The 18483-nt window shown below is 40.6% G+C and overlaps 1 protein-coding gene across 2 annotated transcripts in view; it reads right to left on the bottom strand.

Moving 5' to 3' along the window:
- Nucleotides 1–14288: 14288 nt before the first annotated feature.
- Nucleotides 14289–18483, bottom strand: part of TOM1 (target of myb1 membrane trafficking protein) — a 202007-nt gene continuing 197812 nt past the window's right edge. For both annotated transcript variants that reach the window (XM_053721237.1, XM_053721236.1), the window contains one exon: nucleotides 14289–17078. In XM_053721237.1, coding sequence (XP_053577212.1) covers nucleotides 16933–17078 — 146 coding nt within the window. In that variant the 3' untranslated portion in view covers nucleotides 14289–16932. The remainder of the gene's footprint in view (nucleotides 17079–18483) is intronic.

Here is an 18483-nt window from a genome sequence, read left to right on the forward strand (position 1 = left end):
ACCACAGGTTCTCAATGGGGTTCAGATCAGGTGAACAAGGAGGCCATGTCATTAGATTTTCTTCTTTTATACCCTTTCTTGCCAGCCACGCTGTGGAGTACTTGGACGCGTGTGATGGAGCATTGTCCTGCATGAAAATCATGTTTTTCTTGAAGGATGCAGACTTCTTCCTGTACCACTGCTTGAAGAAGGTGTCTTCCAGAAACTGGCAGTAGGACTGGGAGTTGAGCTTGACTCCATCCTCAACCCGAAAAGGCCCCACAAGCTCATCTTTGATGATACCAGCCCAAACCAGTACTCCACCTCCACCTTGCTGGCGTCTGAGTCGGACTGGAGCTCTCTGCCCTTTACCAATCCAGCCACGGGCCCATCCATCTGGCCCATCAAGACTCACTCTCATTTCATCAGTCCATAAAACCTTAGAAAAATCAGTCTTGAGATATTTCTTGGCCCAGTCTTGACGTTTCAGCTTGTGTGTCTTGTTCAGTGGTGGTCGTCTTTCAGCCTTTCTTACCTTGGCCATGTCTCTGAGTATTGCACACCTTGTGCTTTGGGCACTCCAGTGATGTTGCAGCTCTGAAATATGGCCAAACTGGTGGCAAGTGGCATCTTGGCAGCTGCACGCTTGACTTTTCTCAGTTCATGGGCAGTTATTTTGCGCCTTGGTTTTTCCACACGCTTCTTGCGACCCTGTTGACTATTTTGAATGAAACGCTTGATTGTTCGATGATCACGCTTCAGAAGCTTTGCAATTTTAAGAGTGCTGCATCCCTCTGCAAGATATCTCACTATTTTTGACTTTTCTGAGCCTGTCAAGTCCTTCTTTTGACCCATTTTGCCAAAGGAAAGGAAGTTGCCTAATAATTATGCACACCTGATATAGGGTGTTGATGTCATTAGACCACACCCCTTCTCATTACAGAGATGCACATCACCTAATATGCTTAATTGGTGGTAGGCTTTCGAGCCTATACAGCTTGGAGTAAGACAACATGCATAAAGAGGATGATGTGGTCAAAATACTCATTTGCCTAATAATTCTGCACTCCCTGTACTTATAAAACACAAGTTTACTAGGTAACATTTAAGGAGCCATGACAAAACTTAACATAAAAACTTTAACATAAAATTTTATGGCTTGATGAAAAAGCAGTGCTGCATATATTTGAGACATGGAGTGCTGCATGATGTAAAGATGGATAGATTGCACAACTGAACTGCTGATAGAAATAAGTTTCCCAACTAACGTAATGAAGTACATACTGTGGAGGTTATACATTACGGATTATTAGATTGTTAAAGGTAAACCACTATTTCTTCTATTCACATTCGTGCAGTTTTATTTGTACCTAAAAAGTCCCATAGTGACTAATAGTCTCTGATACTTAAAGGGACACGAAACCCAAATTTTTTCTTTCATGATATAGAAAGAGCATACAATTATAAACAACTTTCTAATTTACTTCTATTATCTAATTTGCTTCATTCTCTTGATATTCTTTGCTGAAACGCATATCTAGATATGCTTAGTAGCTGCTGATTGGTAGCTGCACATAGATGCCTCCTGTGATTGGTTCACCGTGTGCATTGCTATTTCTTCATTAAAGTATATCTAAGGAATGAAGCAAATTAGGTAATAGAAGTAAATTGGAATGTTGTTTAAAATTGTATTCTCTACCTTAATAATGAAAGAAAATGTTTGGGTATAGTGTCCCTTTAAATACTTAAATAAGAGGGGCGGAGTTTAGCCAAGCTCTAAGATGGCAGCATAACTTGGCAGCTCCCTGCAGTAATAAAAGCTATGAGGAAGAAAAGCATGTCTAGAGACCTCAAACAAAGTCTAAAAGTACCCATGGGTGATTACTAAAGCAAGCGGATACTTCTGGCAGAGTACCGTCAGAAATACTAGCAGAAGACGACAACCCAGATTAAGAACCGCGGCACACGATCTCCCATTGCCGCGCCACAGCACACACGCCATCACGAAACAAGGGAGAAGAGAGACTGCCTGTGACCCATTACCCGCTCTATGTGTACCAACTGGGGAGCGGTAGCCGAGACCTCCCGCCACGATACTCAGCGGAGACCGGAAAGCAGAGAATAAGGCAGCACACAGCAAGGCCTGGCAAACGACCATATTCTGGCCGTGCTCACAACCGCCATTAAGCTCCAGTCGATCGGTGGGTGAAAGTGGAAGTGACAAGGAGGCCAATACCTCCCCTGCAGCTCCATCGGCAACAGTAACCGCAACGCCTGATAGAAGGGGTATGTAGGCATTAAATCCCAGGCCGCACATAATGCCCGAGAAGACAGTACACGTGATCTTAAGAATCAAGTAGGCCCCACATAAATACCGCCACAAGCTTGATCTCAGGCTGTTATAATCCTTACTGTCAAGTGTACAGAGGAGCCTCTAAATTGAAAATAAGCCCGCCACCTTTGCTGGGGTTTGAGAGAACTCCCTACATAACAACCCAGGCTGCTAGTGTGTCAACAAAGGCCTCATACTGTCAACCAGAACTGCGCCACTATGACAGCTAAAAAGCTTAACAAATCTGATAAAAACCTAAAATCCACTGCACTGGACAATTATCTAAGATCTACTAAAAATCTGGCTATAGGGGAGAATGAGGATGAAACAGAAGAGGGACACCAGGCACACACACTAAACGTAATAGAACCTCCAGGGGAAGGTGGAAGCATGACAAAAGCCGATCTCCACACTCTAGTCTCCAAAGAAGACATGGCTGTAGGTCTGGAAAAACTGATGAACAAAATTGATAGTTTGCACTCTTCAGTCACGAACAGCTTGGCAGAGATAAAGCAAGACTTATCTGAGCTGGGAGATAGAGTGGAGGCAGTAGAGACTGAATATGAATCTCTGACTGAAAATATAACATCCAACTCTGAATCTATTACATCCCACCAACAACAGATTCTAGACCTCCAAGACAAAATGGAGGATCTAGAAAATAGAAACAGAAGGAACAACATCAGGCTAAAAGGGATCCCAGAGTCAGTAGAAGCCACAGATCTACCCTCATACCTACTACGCCTTTTCAAAGCTGTCACAGGCGGAGAGGGTGAAACAAACTTTGTGATGGAGAGAGCTCACAGAGCCCTGAAACCAAGACCAAAAGAGGGACTCCCACCCAGAGATGTCATAGTCAGAATGCTGCAATTCCCTGACAGAGAAAGCATCATGTCGGCGGCCAGGAAACACCAACCTTTCAAGTTTCAAGGACAAATTATCCAATTTTTTCAAGACCTTTGTGCCCGCACCCTACAAAGAAGATATGCTCTTCGCCCCCTGAGATCTTTGTTGCGGAAGCAAAATATTTCATACAGGTGGGGATACCCTTTTGCTCTACACATCTCCCACAACCAAAAGATGCTCACCATTAAATCAGCACAGGACATTCCAGAAATATGCCAATATTTAAATGTAGAGACTCCAGTACTTCCTGAGGAACCTGTCTCATCATTACACGCTACAGGTAGGGAGCCACGGACCCCAGTAAGTAGATCCAGGTGGTCCAGAGTGGCGAAGAAGAAGAAAGTGAAACCATGAACTGAACTGCTAGGTAATATTGTCACAATCTCTGCCTATTGCTTATCCAGGAGCGGGTTTACGAGCCCACCCTAGATAACCGTTCTAATAAATGCTTGTATTACCCATATCTATAATCTGAAAGCTCTAGACATGTTTCCATTAGAACTACTGCAAAACCCGTTGTTATTAATAGACACATGCTTAGTTACTATAATGTTTATGATGTTATTTCTAACCAATTTAGAGTTAAATTTTTGTTTTATTTACTGCTAACCTGTTTTTATGTAACTGTCAGATGCGATAGAAAAGTCATCTCTAACCTGTCTAATGTGAACCTTATAAAGACCACTTCCTGCCCAGACCTAGAGCCCACATATGTGCCCCCTTTACACTCACACCATTTATGGCCTCCAGGTGCTAGGTCAGACACACACCCTAGAAAACTTTAATGGCACTACCAACAATTAATCTAGTCTCACATAATGGGAGGGGACTAAACTCAGACACTAAAAGACGCACAGCATTTAATCACTACAAACACCTCCGAGCAAATGTGATCTTCTTACAGGAAACACATTTCACAAAACCACAACTTCCCAAATATTGGTCTAGGGGCTTTCATCAACATTATCACTCCACTGCAGGTGCGAAAAAAAGAGGGGTGTCGATACTATTACATTCCTCATTACACTTTGTACACATAGACTCGACTACTGACAGAGAGGGGAGATATTTGTTGGTGAGAGGCCAGATTCAGGGAGTAGAAGTCCTGTTTTGCAACATATATGCCCCAAACGAGAAACAGGATGCTTTCTTCAGGGAAATTACAAGACTACTAACGGGTTGGTCACAAATTAGAATAGTCCTAGCAGGGGATTTCAATATTGACCTTCAAGCGCTCAGATATGTTAGGACCCCACACTCCTCTAAAAAATTAAACCACCTGGGAAAGGTAGCCGACACAGTTTTAAACTCGTTATCACCACACACCCTAGTGGACTCTTGGAAATCTTTATATGGGGTCACAACAGACACAACATTCTACTCGACAGCACACAACACTTACTCCAAACTGGACTACATTATGATCAGCCAAATATTAAGCCCATTACTGTTGTCAGCTAAAATTCACCCGTGCACCTGGTCAGACCATTCAATCACACAGATATCACTCCAAGGCATAACGAACCCCAATAGAACACAGACCTGGACATTTGACCCATCATGTCTCCAAAACCCACTGACAAAAGAAAAACTGACCCGAGCAATGGAGGAGTACTGGGCTCTTAACCAGAACTCTACATACAATCCAACATCAGTTTGGCCCGCCCATAAAACTGTAATCAGGGGCATGTTAATAAAAGAAAAAGCTCAGATTAAGAGGGCAGCAAATCTAGCTATGGAGAAACTGACTAAGGACATTGGGAACCTAGAGAGGGAACACAAGTTAACACTATCCGGATCCACCCTAAAACAATTAAACCAAAAACGTAACCAGCTTAACGAGATCCTCAATAACCAGTCAATAAAATATGCCCATAGACTGAAGACACAATACTTTCTTTATGCCAACAAGCCAGACAAATACTTAGCCAAAAAGATTAGAGACAACTATGCAGCGGTGTCTATACCCCTCATATGTAAGGAAGGGGGCAGTGAGACTGGGCATCTCCAGGAGATCGTAGATGCCTTTGCCTCATTTTATCAGGAGTTATACAACGGCAAAAAAGTCGACCAATGCAGGTCCACTGAAACCTTACTCAATAATTTCCTCACCAAAGCAAACTTGAAGACAATTACAGAGGTAGATAGAGACTCCCTCAATTCCAAAATTACCACAATAGAAGTAGCACAGGTCATTAAAGAACTCAAACCAGGCAAAGCTCCTGGACCCGATGGCTTACCGAGCGAATACTATAAGATGTTTGCTGGCCTCTTGGTCCCACACCTTACACAATTAGCAAATCACATACTGGAGGGCAAGGAGCTACCTAAAGACTTACTACAGGCTAAAATAGTAGTCATCCCCAAACAAGGGAAAGACCCTAAACTCTGTGCCAGCTATAGGCCAATATCCCTCATCAATCAAGATGTTAAAATAATCACAAAAATCTTAGCTAATAGGTTAAAACATATTCTTCCCACTATAATACACCCAGATCAGGTTGGCTTCATTAAAGAGAGGGAAGCCCCGGACAATATCAGAAGGATGGTATCGGTGATGGACTATCTTACTAGTCATGGAGTGCCTTCTCTGCTCCTATCCCTGGATGCAGAGAAGGCATTCGACAGGGTGGATTGGGGATACATGGGGGCGGTACTAAAAAAAATGGGCTTCAGGGGATCCTTCATCTCTGCAATAAACACACTATACTCCAACCCCACAGCATATGCAAGAGCGATCGGCCACCAATCTAAAACTTTTAGCATTCTAAATGGCACCCGACAAGGATGCCCACTATCGCCCCTGCTTTTTGCAATATGCATAGAGCCATTAGCAGAATTCATCCGGGGAGAAACAGGGGTCGAGGGTCTTGAGATAGGGGGGAAATCCCATAAGTTAACATTATTCGCGGACGATGTCCTCCTTACCCTGACAAAGCCAGCCAGTTCTCTACCCATTGTTTATGACATTCTAGATAAATTCTCCAAGATCTCGGGATATAAAATTAACGTGGATAAATGTGAGGCCCTCCCCATAGCAGTCCCTAAGTCCACTATTAAGCTACTGGAGATAAATTTTGATTTTTCTTGGGTACAAGACCATGTGAAGTATTTGGGGGTCAAGCTGACACCTGAATTTGATAAACTATACCAAGCTAATTACCTTCCTTTATACAAAACTATAAAACATGACATCACGAGATGGCAACAGCATGGCTTTTCATGGTATGGACGATTATCATCGATCAAAATGAATATCTTACCCAGACTCCTCTACCTCTTTAGAACATTGCCTATTGAGGTCCCCAACAAAGATCTAGACACTATCCAATCCAAATTGATCTCTTATTTAAGAGGAGGTAAACACGCCAGAATACCCGAAACCATACTCACGAGACATAGACAGTTAGGAGGAGTGGGCCTCCCAAATTTAAGAGACTACTACCAGGCTGCCAGACTGACCCAGACGGCGATATTAGGGAGACGGAACTGTGATATTATATGGCCTGCTTTAGAAGCCGCCATGGGGGGACTTAGCTCGCCAGAAGACATATTGTGGAGGAGAGAGTCACTGACGACCACAAAAGGTTTCAAACCACGCGCTTTATTGATCTCTTGCCGACAATGGCACAAATCAATACACTCTCACAAGTTGATATCACAATACGCTCTTGAAAAACCACTAAAATACATAATCCCAGGAGACTGCCATATACATGTAGATAAATGGGAGAACAAAGGCCTATACAGAGTGGCAGATTTCCTACAACAAGGCTCTATGGTCACATTCACACAACTGCAGGAAAGGTTAGAACCAAGTTCCCTACAATGGTTTGTGTATTTACAGATTTCCTCAGCTGTCCATTCTTACACCTATGATAGGAGGGAGGGTCGTTCCACAACACTTGGGAAGCAATGTAGCGCACATTACAGACCCAAACAAGCTATCTCACATATGTACCACGCGATACAATCAGCCAAAACAAAATACAGACCACCCATCATTAATAGATGGGAGAGAGACTTGAACATAGATCTAACAACAGAAGATTGGTACACTCTGACATTTGAAGCAAGTAGGGGTTTGTTGAGCGCAGACCTCAGAGAGAATAGCCTGAAATCAGTGTTTCGGTGGTACTTAACTCCGGAGAGAGTAGCGCACTCAGTAAAAGGGAACTCCAACCTCTGTTACAGAGGATGTAAGACCAAAGGCACATACATACATATGTGGTGGGAATGCCCCAAGGTTAAAAACATATGGGATCAGACCTCAGACCTCTTGTCTAACCTTCTTGGAGACCGAATGGCCATCAGTGCCTCCCAAGCTTTATTAAATACTAGAACCCAAGGATACAATTCCCACATAAACACTTTCCTTAGAATAATCTTCACCACAGTTAGGACCACAATAGCCAAACACTGGAAGACAGGGGTACCGACATGGGCGGAAGTAACCAACAAAATGGCGGGTGTGTACGCTATGCATGAGACAGCTGCCCACTTACAAAATAAGATGGACACTTTTGGGAAAATCTGGTTCTACTGGATAATGGGGGGAGTTGATGGGAATTCCTACCAACCTATACAACAGAATGGGGCTGAGGGGGAGCAACAGACATAGTGTACAACATAAATAAAGATACGACTGAGATGACAAGAAACAGGAGGTCGAAAACCAAACGTATAGCATTCTGACAGGGTTATTGTTTTTTTATTGTTATTAACGTTAAAACTACACATGCTTTTATTTTTGTTATTTCTACATTCTACTGCCCTATTTTTGTTTTGTTTTTCACAAAAAAAGAGGAAAAGAAATGTGCAACTGGACTACCGAGGACCCAGCTGTGTACTGGATCTCTTACTTTTGTTCAAATCTTTCTATGTTATCACACATTGTTAACCCGATGTGGGTTGGGTCATTGGTGGCCTAGATCTGTTCCATGTATATTTATTTTGTTGTGATGTTTTGCACTCAATAAAAATCATTTCAACTAAATACTTAAATAAAACAGGTGAACTAACCTGAACCTTGGCCGCTTTAAAACGATATGTGCTGCTTAACCGTAGACTACATTATGAGCTATGTGCTCAATGAGAAATATTGATGCGGCTACTTAGTAACAGGTATATGACAGAAAGTGACCCTTCTCTAGTAAGCGTAAGGGGGCACAGAACATAACAACCACAAGTCCCTTGTAGTCAAGACCTGTGCCCAATTCTCAGTATCCTGAAGATAAAAAGGTACCAACCTTGGGTTGAGAGCATATAGAAAAGGGAAAACAAAGGGTTAAAGCGATAGACAGTTAGAACATAAGTTACACTGGTCGCTTAGTAGTAGCTTGTGGGGTTCGGCCAGCAGTGAGCCTCCTGTTACATGGAAACAAGTAATATAATATGATAATAATCCAGAGTAAGGAAAATATTTAGGGGAGAGTAGCCTGTGGCGCGGCGTGCTTCACAGATTGATTATTAACATGCTGTGATCAAGTGTGCAGCTCACATGTATAGAGTGCTCTCTATGTCAGTCCTGAGCACTAGTTATGGAGGATAGAGGTTCCGTCCGTTTTCCTTACCAGACTGGTCCCCCGTTTTTACTATCCCACCGCTATATATAGGTAAGTCCCAAGAGGTCAAAAAACAGGATAACTGTGTATAACTGTGTATAAACTGTTTAGGACAAAGCGGACACGTACCTCCAATCCTACTGACACCCACCGGGAATCATCCTGTGTTCACAAATTGCCACCGTGTGGCCAGTGTCTCCGTCAGTAACCGGTAGTGTGCAGCTCCCAAACAACAACCTCAGTCGGTGCGGTATGTGACTCCTCCTCTCCAAGCGTCCCTAACAACAAGCAGGCTAAGCGGTCAGGATATCGCGCCCACTCCTCGCCTGTGCTCACTCAAAATGGCCATATGAAGCAAAATGAAAAAGAATGCGAGGAGCACAGGTTTGAATGAGTTGCAAAATAAAAAGTTTTATTAAACTAAACAATCGCGCAACAGTGCAAATGAGTGAGATATCCACACAGCGGTAAGTCTATGACAAACCAAAACATACAGTGTGAGGGGGGGAAAAAACAACCTCCCCAGGGTTAATACAGAACTGAAAAAATCTACTGTTAGGAACAGACTGCAAAAATAGACATAGTCTATTTTTGCAGTCTGTTCCTAACAGTAGATTTTTTCAGTTCTGTATTAACCCTGGGGAGGTTGTTTTTTCCCTCCCTCACACTGTATGTTTTGGTTTGTCATAGACTTACCGCTGTGTGCATATCTCACTCATTTGCGCTGTTGCGCAATTGTTTTGTTTAATACAACTTTATTTTGCAACTCATTCAAACCTGTGCTCCTCGCATTCTTTTTCATTTTGCTTAATATAATATGACCTAGTATCAAGCACGTAGTATAAATCTGTATTTAGTGGACTTAACCGACGTTTATTAATTTCTGTTCTGGTAGCTATAAATCTATATTTAGAGAGCAGAGATAAGGCCAACCTTAATTCCCCTATCTAATGATTTGTGATGAAGTTAATGATAGAAGGTTCTAATGGAGAAATGCTTAGAGAAGCGACATGTATAGGGGATGACCAGTAATACCAGCTTTAAATCTAATACAAAAAGTCTTCCATAAATAGGAATATATAAGAAGGAGAAAAGTAATAGAAGCCCTTGCCTATGTATAAACCTTGATAAAAACAGCAATTATGAGGTTATTAAGCTGTGAAACTTGTAACTTACTAACACCAAACAATAATGGACTATGCTGTACTATGAAACAAACTAGTGTGAAACATTAAGGGAACTGTAGTATTAAACATATAGGTTTAAGTAATTGGCGTTCATTATAGGGATCAGCTGTCCCCTATATAATAATTAGGTATACTAGTCATTCACCCTATGCCACAGACCAGGGACTTAGAATTATATTCAGACTCCTCCCATCTGGCATCTTTTGTGATGATCTGGGACGGCAGAGAGCGGCAGCCGGCAGCTAGGTCACGGCCATAGGAAATGTCTGAAAAGTACCTTGCTAGGTATAAATTTGAAGCAGTTCCAAGAGCTCTCATATGGAAGCCAGTAACTTGCGTTGCTGAGAGAGAGGTATAGGTAGTGCAAAGCCGAACCGGCTGTGGGCGATCCAGCTGCTTCGACTCACATAGGGATTGTCTAGTGTTCAAAAGTAGCACCTTCTCATCTGATGTAGGTAGTCGACTCCGGGTCTCAGACTGCCTCCGGCTTATACTAGGATTAGCCTCGCTCTCTCCCTTTTGCACTCCCGCTATCGCAGGAGCGATATTCTCACTGCTGGTCAGCAAGGTATCCTCCTGCCTCCAAATCTGGATTGCCTTAGTGTCACAATGTGCAGAGGGTTCAGCAGATGATGCCAGGGGCCGCAAGTCGTCATCCTGAGAACAGCAGCTACTATTGTGTGTGCCGCGGGAGTCACGGATCTGCTGTGATAGCTGGGTAAAGTGATTGTCCATTCTGTCACCCAGGTCCTTAATGAGTGAAAGCAGTATGTCCTCCATTTCTCACTTACAGGACCCTGTAGTAGTTGGCAGGAGAAGGGAGGTGGGGAATATTTCAAAGTCTTAATGTTCACTTCGTTGCGTGATTGCTAGTGGTCCGTATCATGCGGTCTTTTGGTTGAAGGCTGTATAGGCCCTGAGGAGCGATGCCAGACGATTACCATCCCTCACCTCACTATTTCCCTTCTGGATGTGATCAGTAGGCTTTATCTATATTAGGTAGGAATTTTAGGGCATTAACTCCGAAGTTTGGTGCTCTTTCTGATGTTCTTATCATGGAGCTCTAATAGTTTGCAGCCATACTTGTCTGCGGCTAGCTCCGCCCCCCATATTCTATTATTATTAGTTTCAAGTTTGCATATAGATTCCATCTTGACTAAATTACTATGTACATAAATTAACTTTTTACATGTTGCCTTACTGTGTATTGTAAAATTGTAGAAGATTAAGTATCTGAGCAGCAAATGTAAACACAATATATGTACTTGTACCTTTAAATTTAGGGTATATATTTTAGTGCGGTTTAGTCACAGATATGCAGTGACCAATTACGCATGTGCACAAAACGCGTCTGCGTTTGACTCTTACCGCATAACACTATTTGCTTTTAAGTGTGTATGACCTATTCATGTTTTTACTTCTGGATAATAAACTTCAAGATAATTTTACTGCTGGGGACTGTTCTTTTGTATGCTGCAGTGCGCACACCTGCCTGGAATACTTGTTTTGCGTGTGGAGTAGACATGCTTGTAGCTGCACTGGCTACACGTGATTTTTTTCAGCACACCCTCTCTCCATTGTGCCCCTGAGAATACCTGCTCTAGAGATTTATCTTATATTTGGATAAGAGGTATTGCTGTGCGCTTTTCCTTACAGACATTGCGTGTTCTCAATTATATAAAGGAAGAACTATCTTCCAAAGGGCATTAGAACATTTAGTCAGGAAAAAAAAAAAAATTCCCATCAACCTTAGGAACAGTTTCCCACAATTTATCCTTAGCAGTAGGTGAAGGATAACTTTTTAAACTTTGCAGAAGGATTATATGAACCACTTGGCTTAGACCATTCCCTATAAGCCACGTCAGAGACAGGATCAGGGATAGAAAAAACCCCAGGGAATGTAACAGTCTTACAAACTGATTATAAACTAATACAAGGCATATCCTCAGAAACCTTTCATTCTAAAGTAAGTAAAACCTCTTCAAAAGAGAACGAATATGTTCAATTTTAAACAAAAAAGAGTAGGTATTAGGTTGAACATCAGAGAAAGACTCCTCATTACCAGAGGAAGCTTCACCTTCTGAAGATATAACAGTATCCCTGACTTCAGGAGACAGAGTACTAGTAGAACGTCTGAACTGACCTTTTACACTTGCTTGAAGGCAGGAGAGCAGCCAGCACCTGAGAAACAGCAGCATTGATGTAATTTTTCACACTGGGTGAAATAGCATTCTCCTGTAATGAACAGACAGAAGGAGCACTAATACCCATAGAAGCAGCATAAGGCTAAATATTAGTCACATAAAATTAGCTGGATGAGAGACCTCCGCATTTTTACAACACACACACTTAATAATGGTAGGAAAGTGCTCAGGAGACTCGGCTTCTAAGGTGAATTTAGGGACAGAATCAGACAGCACTATTATAGCATTGACAAAGCAATAAACAGGAAAAATCCCATAAAAAGCTTGAGGAATGAAAATAACTTACACCCCTCCTAAAGTAGCATTAAAAAAAAAAAACGTACAAGTATAATGCGTGCTAAAGCCGAACTGCAAAACAAAGCAGGAGACATGAAAACTTCACACCCAGACCCCAGATAACGCTCAGAAGTATGAAATAATGCACGCAAAAACCTCTCACAATTATAAAGGAATTTAATGCGTTAAAACCCGATGAGAGTATAGCCGAGGATGTACGTGCGCTAACCTGACATGCGGAATCCAGACAAAGCTCAAAAATAAGTGTAACAGGTCTAAACAGACTTGCGCTGTCCTGATAAGCATTTAACAAACATGCACTATCCTGATGCATGTAGATCCGAAGGCTGACACACAAAATGTAAACTAAGCATCCCAGAAAAACAGACACACACAAAACAGCAAGAGGAATAAATGAACTATTCTGTCCCAGGGTCATATATATTAAATACAATTATATATAAAAAATAAAAGACAAGATTTCAAATAAAAGACGAGATTTCCCATGAGGTGAAAAAGAAGCCACAAACTATACCCCATATACTGTACATCCCTCTGACAATTCACATCTTCATTCTTTGACCACCTCCTGCAGAGGCAAAGTAAAGACTAAGTATGTGTGAGGTGGGAGAGGTTTTATAGAGTTCTTGGGGTTTGGGAATCTTTGCCTCCACCTAGTGGTAAGGAAGAGTAATTCTCATGAGTAATGGATTGTTGACTCTCACCCCCTGTATGAAAGAAATACTAATAATAATAAAAAGTATAGATAGCAGCATATACAGGGACAGAACTATTAGCATTACCAGTATAGTAACTTTGGAGTCAAGAATAATTTTTCCCACTTTTGAGTCACAATTCAAAAACATGTCAGCAACTATTGTTGATAGCGCCAACACCACAAAGAAAATAATCCACTCCCTTTTTATTTCCTGACTTGACTACTGCAATAACCTACTTACTGGCCCTTCCTCTTTCCCGCCTTTCCACCCTTCAATCCATCCTAAATATCTTTGCCAGGTTAAGCCACCTTTCCCGTTGCTCTGTATCTGCTGCACCTCTCTGTGAGTCCCTTCATTGGCTCCCCATTCACAGCAGAATTAAATTCAAAATCCTCACCCTTACATACAAAGCTCTCACCAACGCCGCTCCCCACTACCTATCCTCTCTAATAAACAAGTATATTCCAGCCCGCCCACTAAGATCCAACAATGACCTGCTCCTTGTATCTTCGACTATCACCTCTTCCCATGCTAGACTGCAGGACTTCTGACGTGCAGCACCTACCCTCTGGAACACTCTCCCTCATGCTGTTAGGCTTTTCCATAATCTTTCTCCCTTTAAATGCTCCCTGAAGACTTTTTTGTTCAGAGAAGCCTACCACCCAACTCAAATTAATTTCACTTGCCTAACATTTCCGTCATCTAACATCTTTCTCACTCTAGCAGCCCTCACCTCTCCTGTTTCTTAACCTCCTACCCTTCTAGATTATAAATTCCCACAGGAATAGGGCCCTCAATTCCTCCTGTATGTGTTTGTCAAATTTTGTCCTGTCTCTTACAAGTTTTATATCGTTTTATTTAAATGAATTGTACCCATGGACAGCACTGCAGAATATGTTGGCGCTTCATAAATAAAGTATAATAATAATAAAAATAATAATAGTGAGAGGAATATGTGAAAGCCTGAACATGATAGGCTTGAGTATTTTTTAACCTATATTACTTATGTAACTACATATGTCGGATGTAAAAGTAAAAATAATGTTTAAAAAAAAAAAAACATTTTTGTCAGATTCACAATTTTTTAAAGTCACAGATTACCAACAAAAAGAAAAAGGAACTTTGTATCACAAATCTTTATTGAAAGCAGGTTTTTCAATAGTCTTTAAGATATATATTATATTTTTCAGAGTATTTATAATATACCGCACAAAAAACACTGTATAAATTGGTGACATTTTCTCATTTACATAAAAGCAGAGTATTATCCAGTTTACAAGCATGATTGGAGCGGCAGCCTGTTAATACCATATGGTACAATGTGTCTGGTCTATGTAAAATAATCACAATTTGCACAACGTACAGAAACATGATCTCAACTCCGGGCTAGGAATGCAAATTAAAGGGAAAAAAAATTAAACCCAATTTTTTCCTTCATGATTTAGAAAGAGAATATAATTTTAAATAACTTTCCAATTTACTTCTATCATCTAAATTGCTTAATTTTCTTGATAACCTTTGTTGAAAAGCCTATCTATATAGACTCATTGGTGGCTGCACATAGATGCCTTGTGTGATTGGCTCACCCATGTGCATTGCTATTTCTTCAACAAAGGATATCTAAAGAATGAAGCAAATTAGATAGATGTATATTGGAATTTTGGTTAAAATTGTATTCTTTATCAGAATAATGAAAGAAAAATTTTGGGTTTCATGCAACTTTAAGTACCGTATGTCTTGGGGAGAGAGGGAATAAAAAAAAATCTAAATTTTTATGCAAATGATTGATATTGGTTTGTTTTTTAAGTTAAATTTTGATCATACAAATTAAACTAATTTTGCCTCCATGACTTCCCACCCAAGATCAGTGGATATGAGCCATGAAATCAGTAACACTTTTCCCTTCCAACAAAACCAAAAAGATGCCCCTTTAAATCAGCAAGGCTTCTCTTAAATAACCTAAACTATCCCGAAGTAAAGGAGACCACTCCCGCATAAATCAGCAAAACTGTCCTGAAATAAACCAGACTGCTCTCAAGTCAGCAAAACTGTCTTGAAATAAACAAGACTACACTGCTCCCAAATAATCAAAATTCTCCTGAAATCAACAGGACTGCTCCCCAAATTAGCCAGACTGCCCGCCCCCCCCCCCCAAAAAAAAACCTACTCATAATACATAAAATAGTGAGAAAGTCCCTTCAAATCAGGGAGACATTGCCTGAATAAATGAAACTTTCTTCACAAATCTGCAAAACCTATATTAGTGAGGCTGGTGTGAAAACGAGTGCTGGCGAATCATATGTGCCTCTCAGGATGTAGTGTACGGATGAGAGAGCGACACTAAAAAGGGGAGATTAGTATTGAGTAAAGTAAAACTAAATAAAAAATACAACACAGTTAAAGAACAAGAAGAATCTGAATGTGAAGAAAATAAAGATAACAGTACAGCATGACGGGGATTTCATGCATAAAGTTGAATAACTATTTCCAGTTCAGTGACTATGAGCTACTGCTACTAATTAAAAAACATGCATGAGCTGTGCATAATTCCAACATTAATAAAATCCTCTGCACTGCTAGAGGCTGAAGAAATAAAGCCGGCTGGAGACTGAATTGCTTGAGTCATTTAAAACTAAAAGGAGGAGTGTGTCTTTATTGTTAAAAATGGCTCAGCAATTTAGTCTTTGATTGGCTGTACTGCTCTAGGCTTCAGCTGCCAGCACAGATCTCTGCTAATATACATTTATATTAACGCACAAACTGCACATGCATTTTCTTTTTAATGGCACCAGTACCTTCTAGACTCTGGAATGTGAGGCGTTTTTTTATTAATACATTATGTCCATAAAAAAAAAAAAAAAAAAGAAAAAGAAATATGAAACCCAAATTTCACTTCATTAGAAAACATATGTTGATAGCACTTCTATTCCTTTCAGTAAAGCTCTAATTTCTACAAAAAAAGGAAATTTGTCAAGGGCGAAGAGCTGACCCTATTGCTGACAAGGCTTAAAAAAATGTAGGGTGCAGCTTGGGTTTCTGTGGAGAAAAACGTTTTTCTGAAGTAGGAAGATAAACACCTTTGTACATTATCTATTTAAGGTCTTGTTGTTGTCAGACTTAATTTTGATAGTAAAAATATCAATAAGGCACAACTGGCATTATAGTCTTTAAAAATATAAGAATTTGCCAAAGTAAATAAAAGAAACCACTTCCCACTGCCTGTTAGTCTTTTAATAATTAAATAGAGAATAGCTCTCCTAGTAATGACAAGATTACAGTAATATTGGGTTATTTTCAAAATCAAAAGTAGTCTTTTGGTGTCAGTAGTGGGATACTAGCATAGTGATGAATTGATACATTCAATGTTCAAAGTGGCATCTTTGAACAAGTAGTGGCTTGTAATTCAAGGGAATTGCTCCAAGCCTGGAGTCTTGTTTGGTAAAAAAAAAAAAAAGTCAGGCCATCCATAATTGAATTAAAAAAAATGTGATCACAAAAAGGAAAGGTTGCTCAGCACTACTAGCAACATATGGAGGCTTCAGTTTGCATCAATCTGCAGTAAGGCAACTTCCACAACACTAAATATTATAGAATAACTGGGATTCCAATGTCTGTAGACTCTTGTACCGCAGAGGAACATTATTTATGACGAGGAATTCTCAACCGTCAAATTCCAGCTATGAGCAGCAAGCCATGTGTGTGAATGAATTGAGATGTTTGCCAAAGTACCAACTCTTCCAAAAAACCCACCAAAGGGTTCTCAACTCATAAGGCAAAGAGTGCATCTTCCTCTTTCTCTTTTTTGTCACGTCCTGTACTGGGCGCGGCCATGAGGGGCTCCGTCTGTGGGGAGGGAAGAGAATGGATCCGATCGCCGGCTTTCGCTCTCTCTTCCAGAAACTTATCAAACTCTATAACAGGAAGAAGAAATGTAGAACAAATTACATGTAAAGTTACATTGTAAAATGAAATTCATGTTGTTCTCCTCCCTACCAGTTCACAATTTATCTACGAGGTGAAACTTAGCATTTTTATTTCCAATGGACATTAAAAAAAGATTGTTGAATTCACTGACAACTCTTCTTGCCGTCATAAAAATAATTAAAGGTAAGAAGAATTAGTTTCGCTAACATCTGAAAAACCGTGTTTAAATTCTATAGTCAATTAAGTGCATTCCAGGCAATAGTGGGGAGAAACCAAGAAACTGATGAAAAGTGAGATTTCAGGACCTCATATTACCAATGTTTTCTTGATCTTCTATAGTAGGGGAGCCTAAACTTTTCTTGTATAGAGAGACAGTCACTAACGGCAGGATTTCCAAGCAACCATATGACATTCTATTCATGCTAAAACCAATGCCTCAAAATAAAAACACAATTTATGCTTACCTGATAAATTTATTTCTCTAGTGGTGTATCCAGTCCACGGATCATGCATTACTTATGGGATATTCTCATTCCCAACAGGAAGTTGCAAGAGCACCCACAGCAAAGCTGTTATATAGCTCCTCCCCTTCCTACCATATCCAGTCATTCGACCGAAAACAAGCAGAGAAAGGAGAAACCATAGGGTGCAGTGGTGACTGTAGTTTAAATTTAAAAATAACCTGCCTTAAAATGACAGGGTGGGCCGTGGACTGGATACACCACTAGAGAAATAAATTTATCAGGTAAGCATAAATTGTGTTTTCTCTAGTAAGGTGTATCCAGTCCACGGATCATCCATTACTTATGGGATACCAATACCAAAGCTAAAGTACACGGATGAAGGGAGGGACAAGGCAGGAACTTAAACGGAAGGTACCACTGCCTGTAAAACCTTTCTCCCAAAAATAGCCTCCGAAGAAGCAAAAGTATCAAATTTGTAAAATTTTGAAAAAGTATGAAGCGAAGACCAAGTCGCTGCCTTGCAAATCTGTTCAACAGAGGCCTCATTTTTAAAGGCCCAAGTGGAAGCCACAGCTCTAGTAGAATGAGCTGTAATCCTTTCAAGGGGCTGCTGTCCAGCAGTCTCATAGGCTAAGCGTATTATGCTTCTTAGCCAAAAAGAAAGAGAGGTTGCCTAAACATTTTGACCTCTCCTTTGACCAGAGTAAACAACAAACAAAGCAGATGTTTGCCGAAAATCCTTAGTAGCTTGTAAGTAAAACTTTAAAGCACGAACCACGTCCAGATTGTGTAATAGACGTTCCTTCTTTGAAGAAGGATTAGGACACAAGGGTGGAACAACAATCTCTTGATTGATATTCTTGTTAGATACCACCTTAGGTAAAAACCCAGGTTTGGTACGCAGGACTACCTTATCAGAATGAAAAAT

Source organism: Bombina bombina, chromosome 7 (assembly GCF_027579735.1).
Source record: "Bombina bombina isolate aBomBom1 chromosome 7, aBomBom1.pri, whole genome shotgun sequence".
Lineage (NCBI taxonomy): Eukaryota > Metazoa > Chordata > Amphibia > Anura > Bombinatoridae > Bombina > Bombina bombina.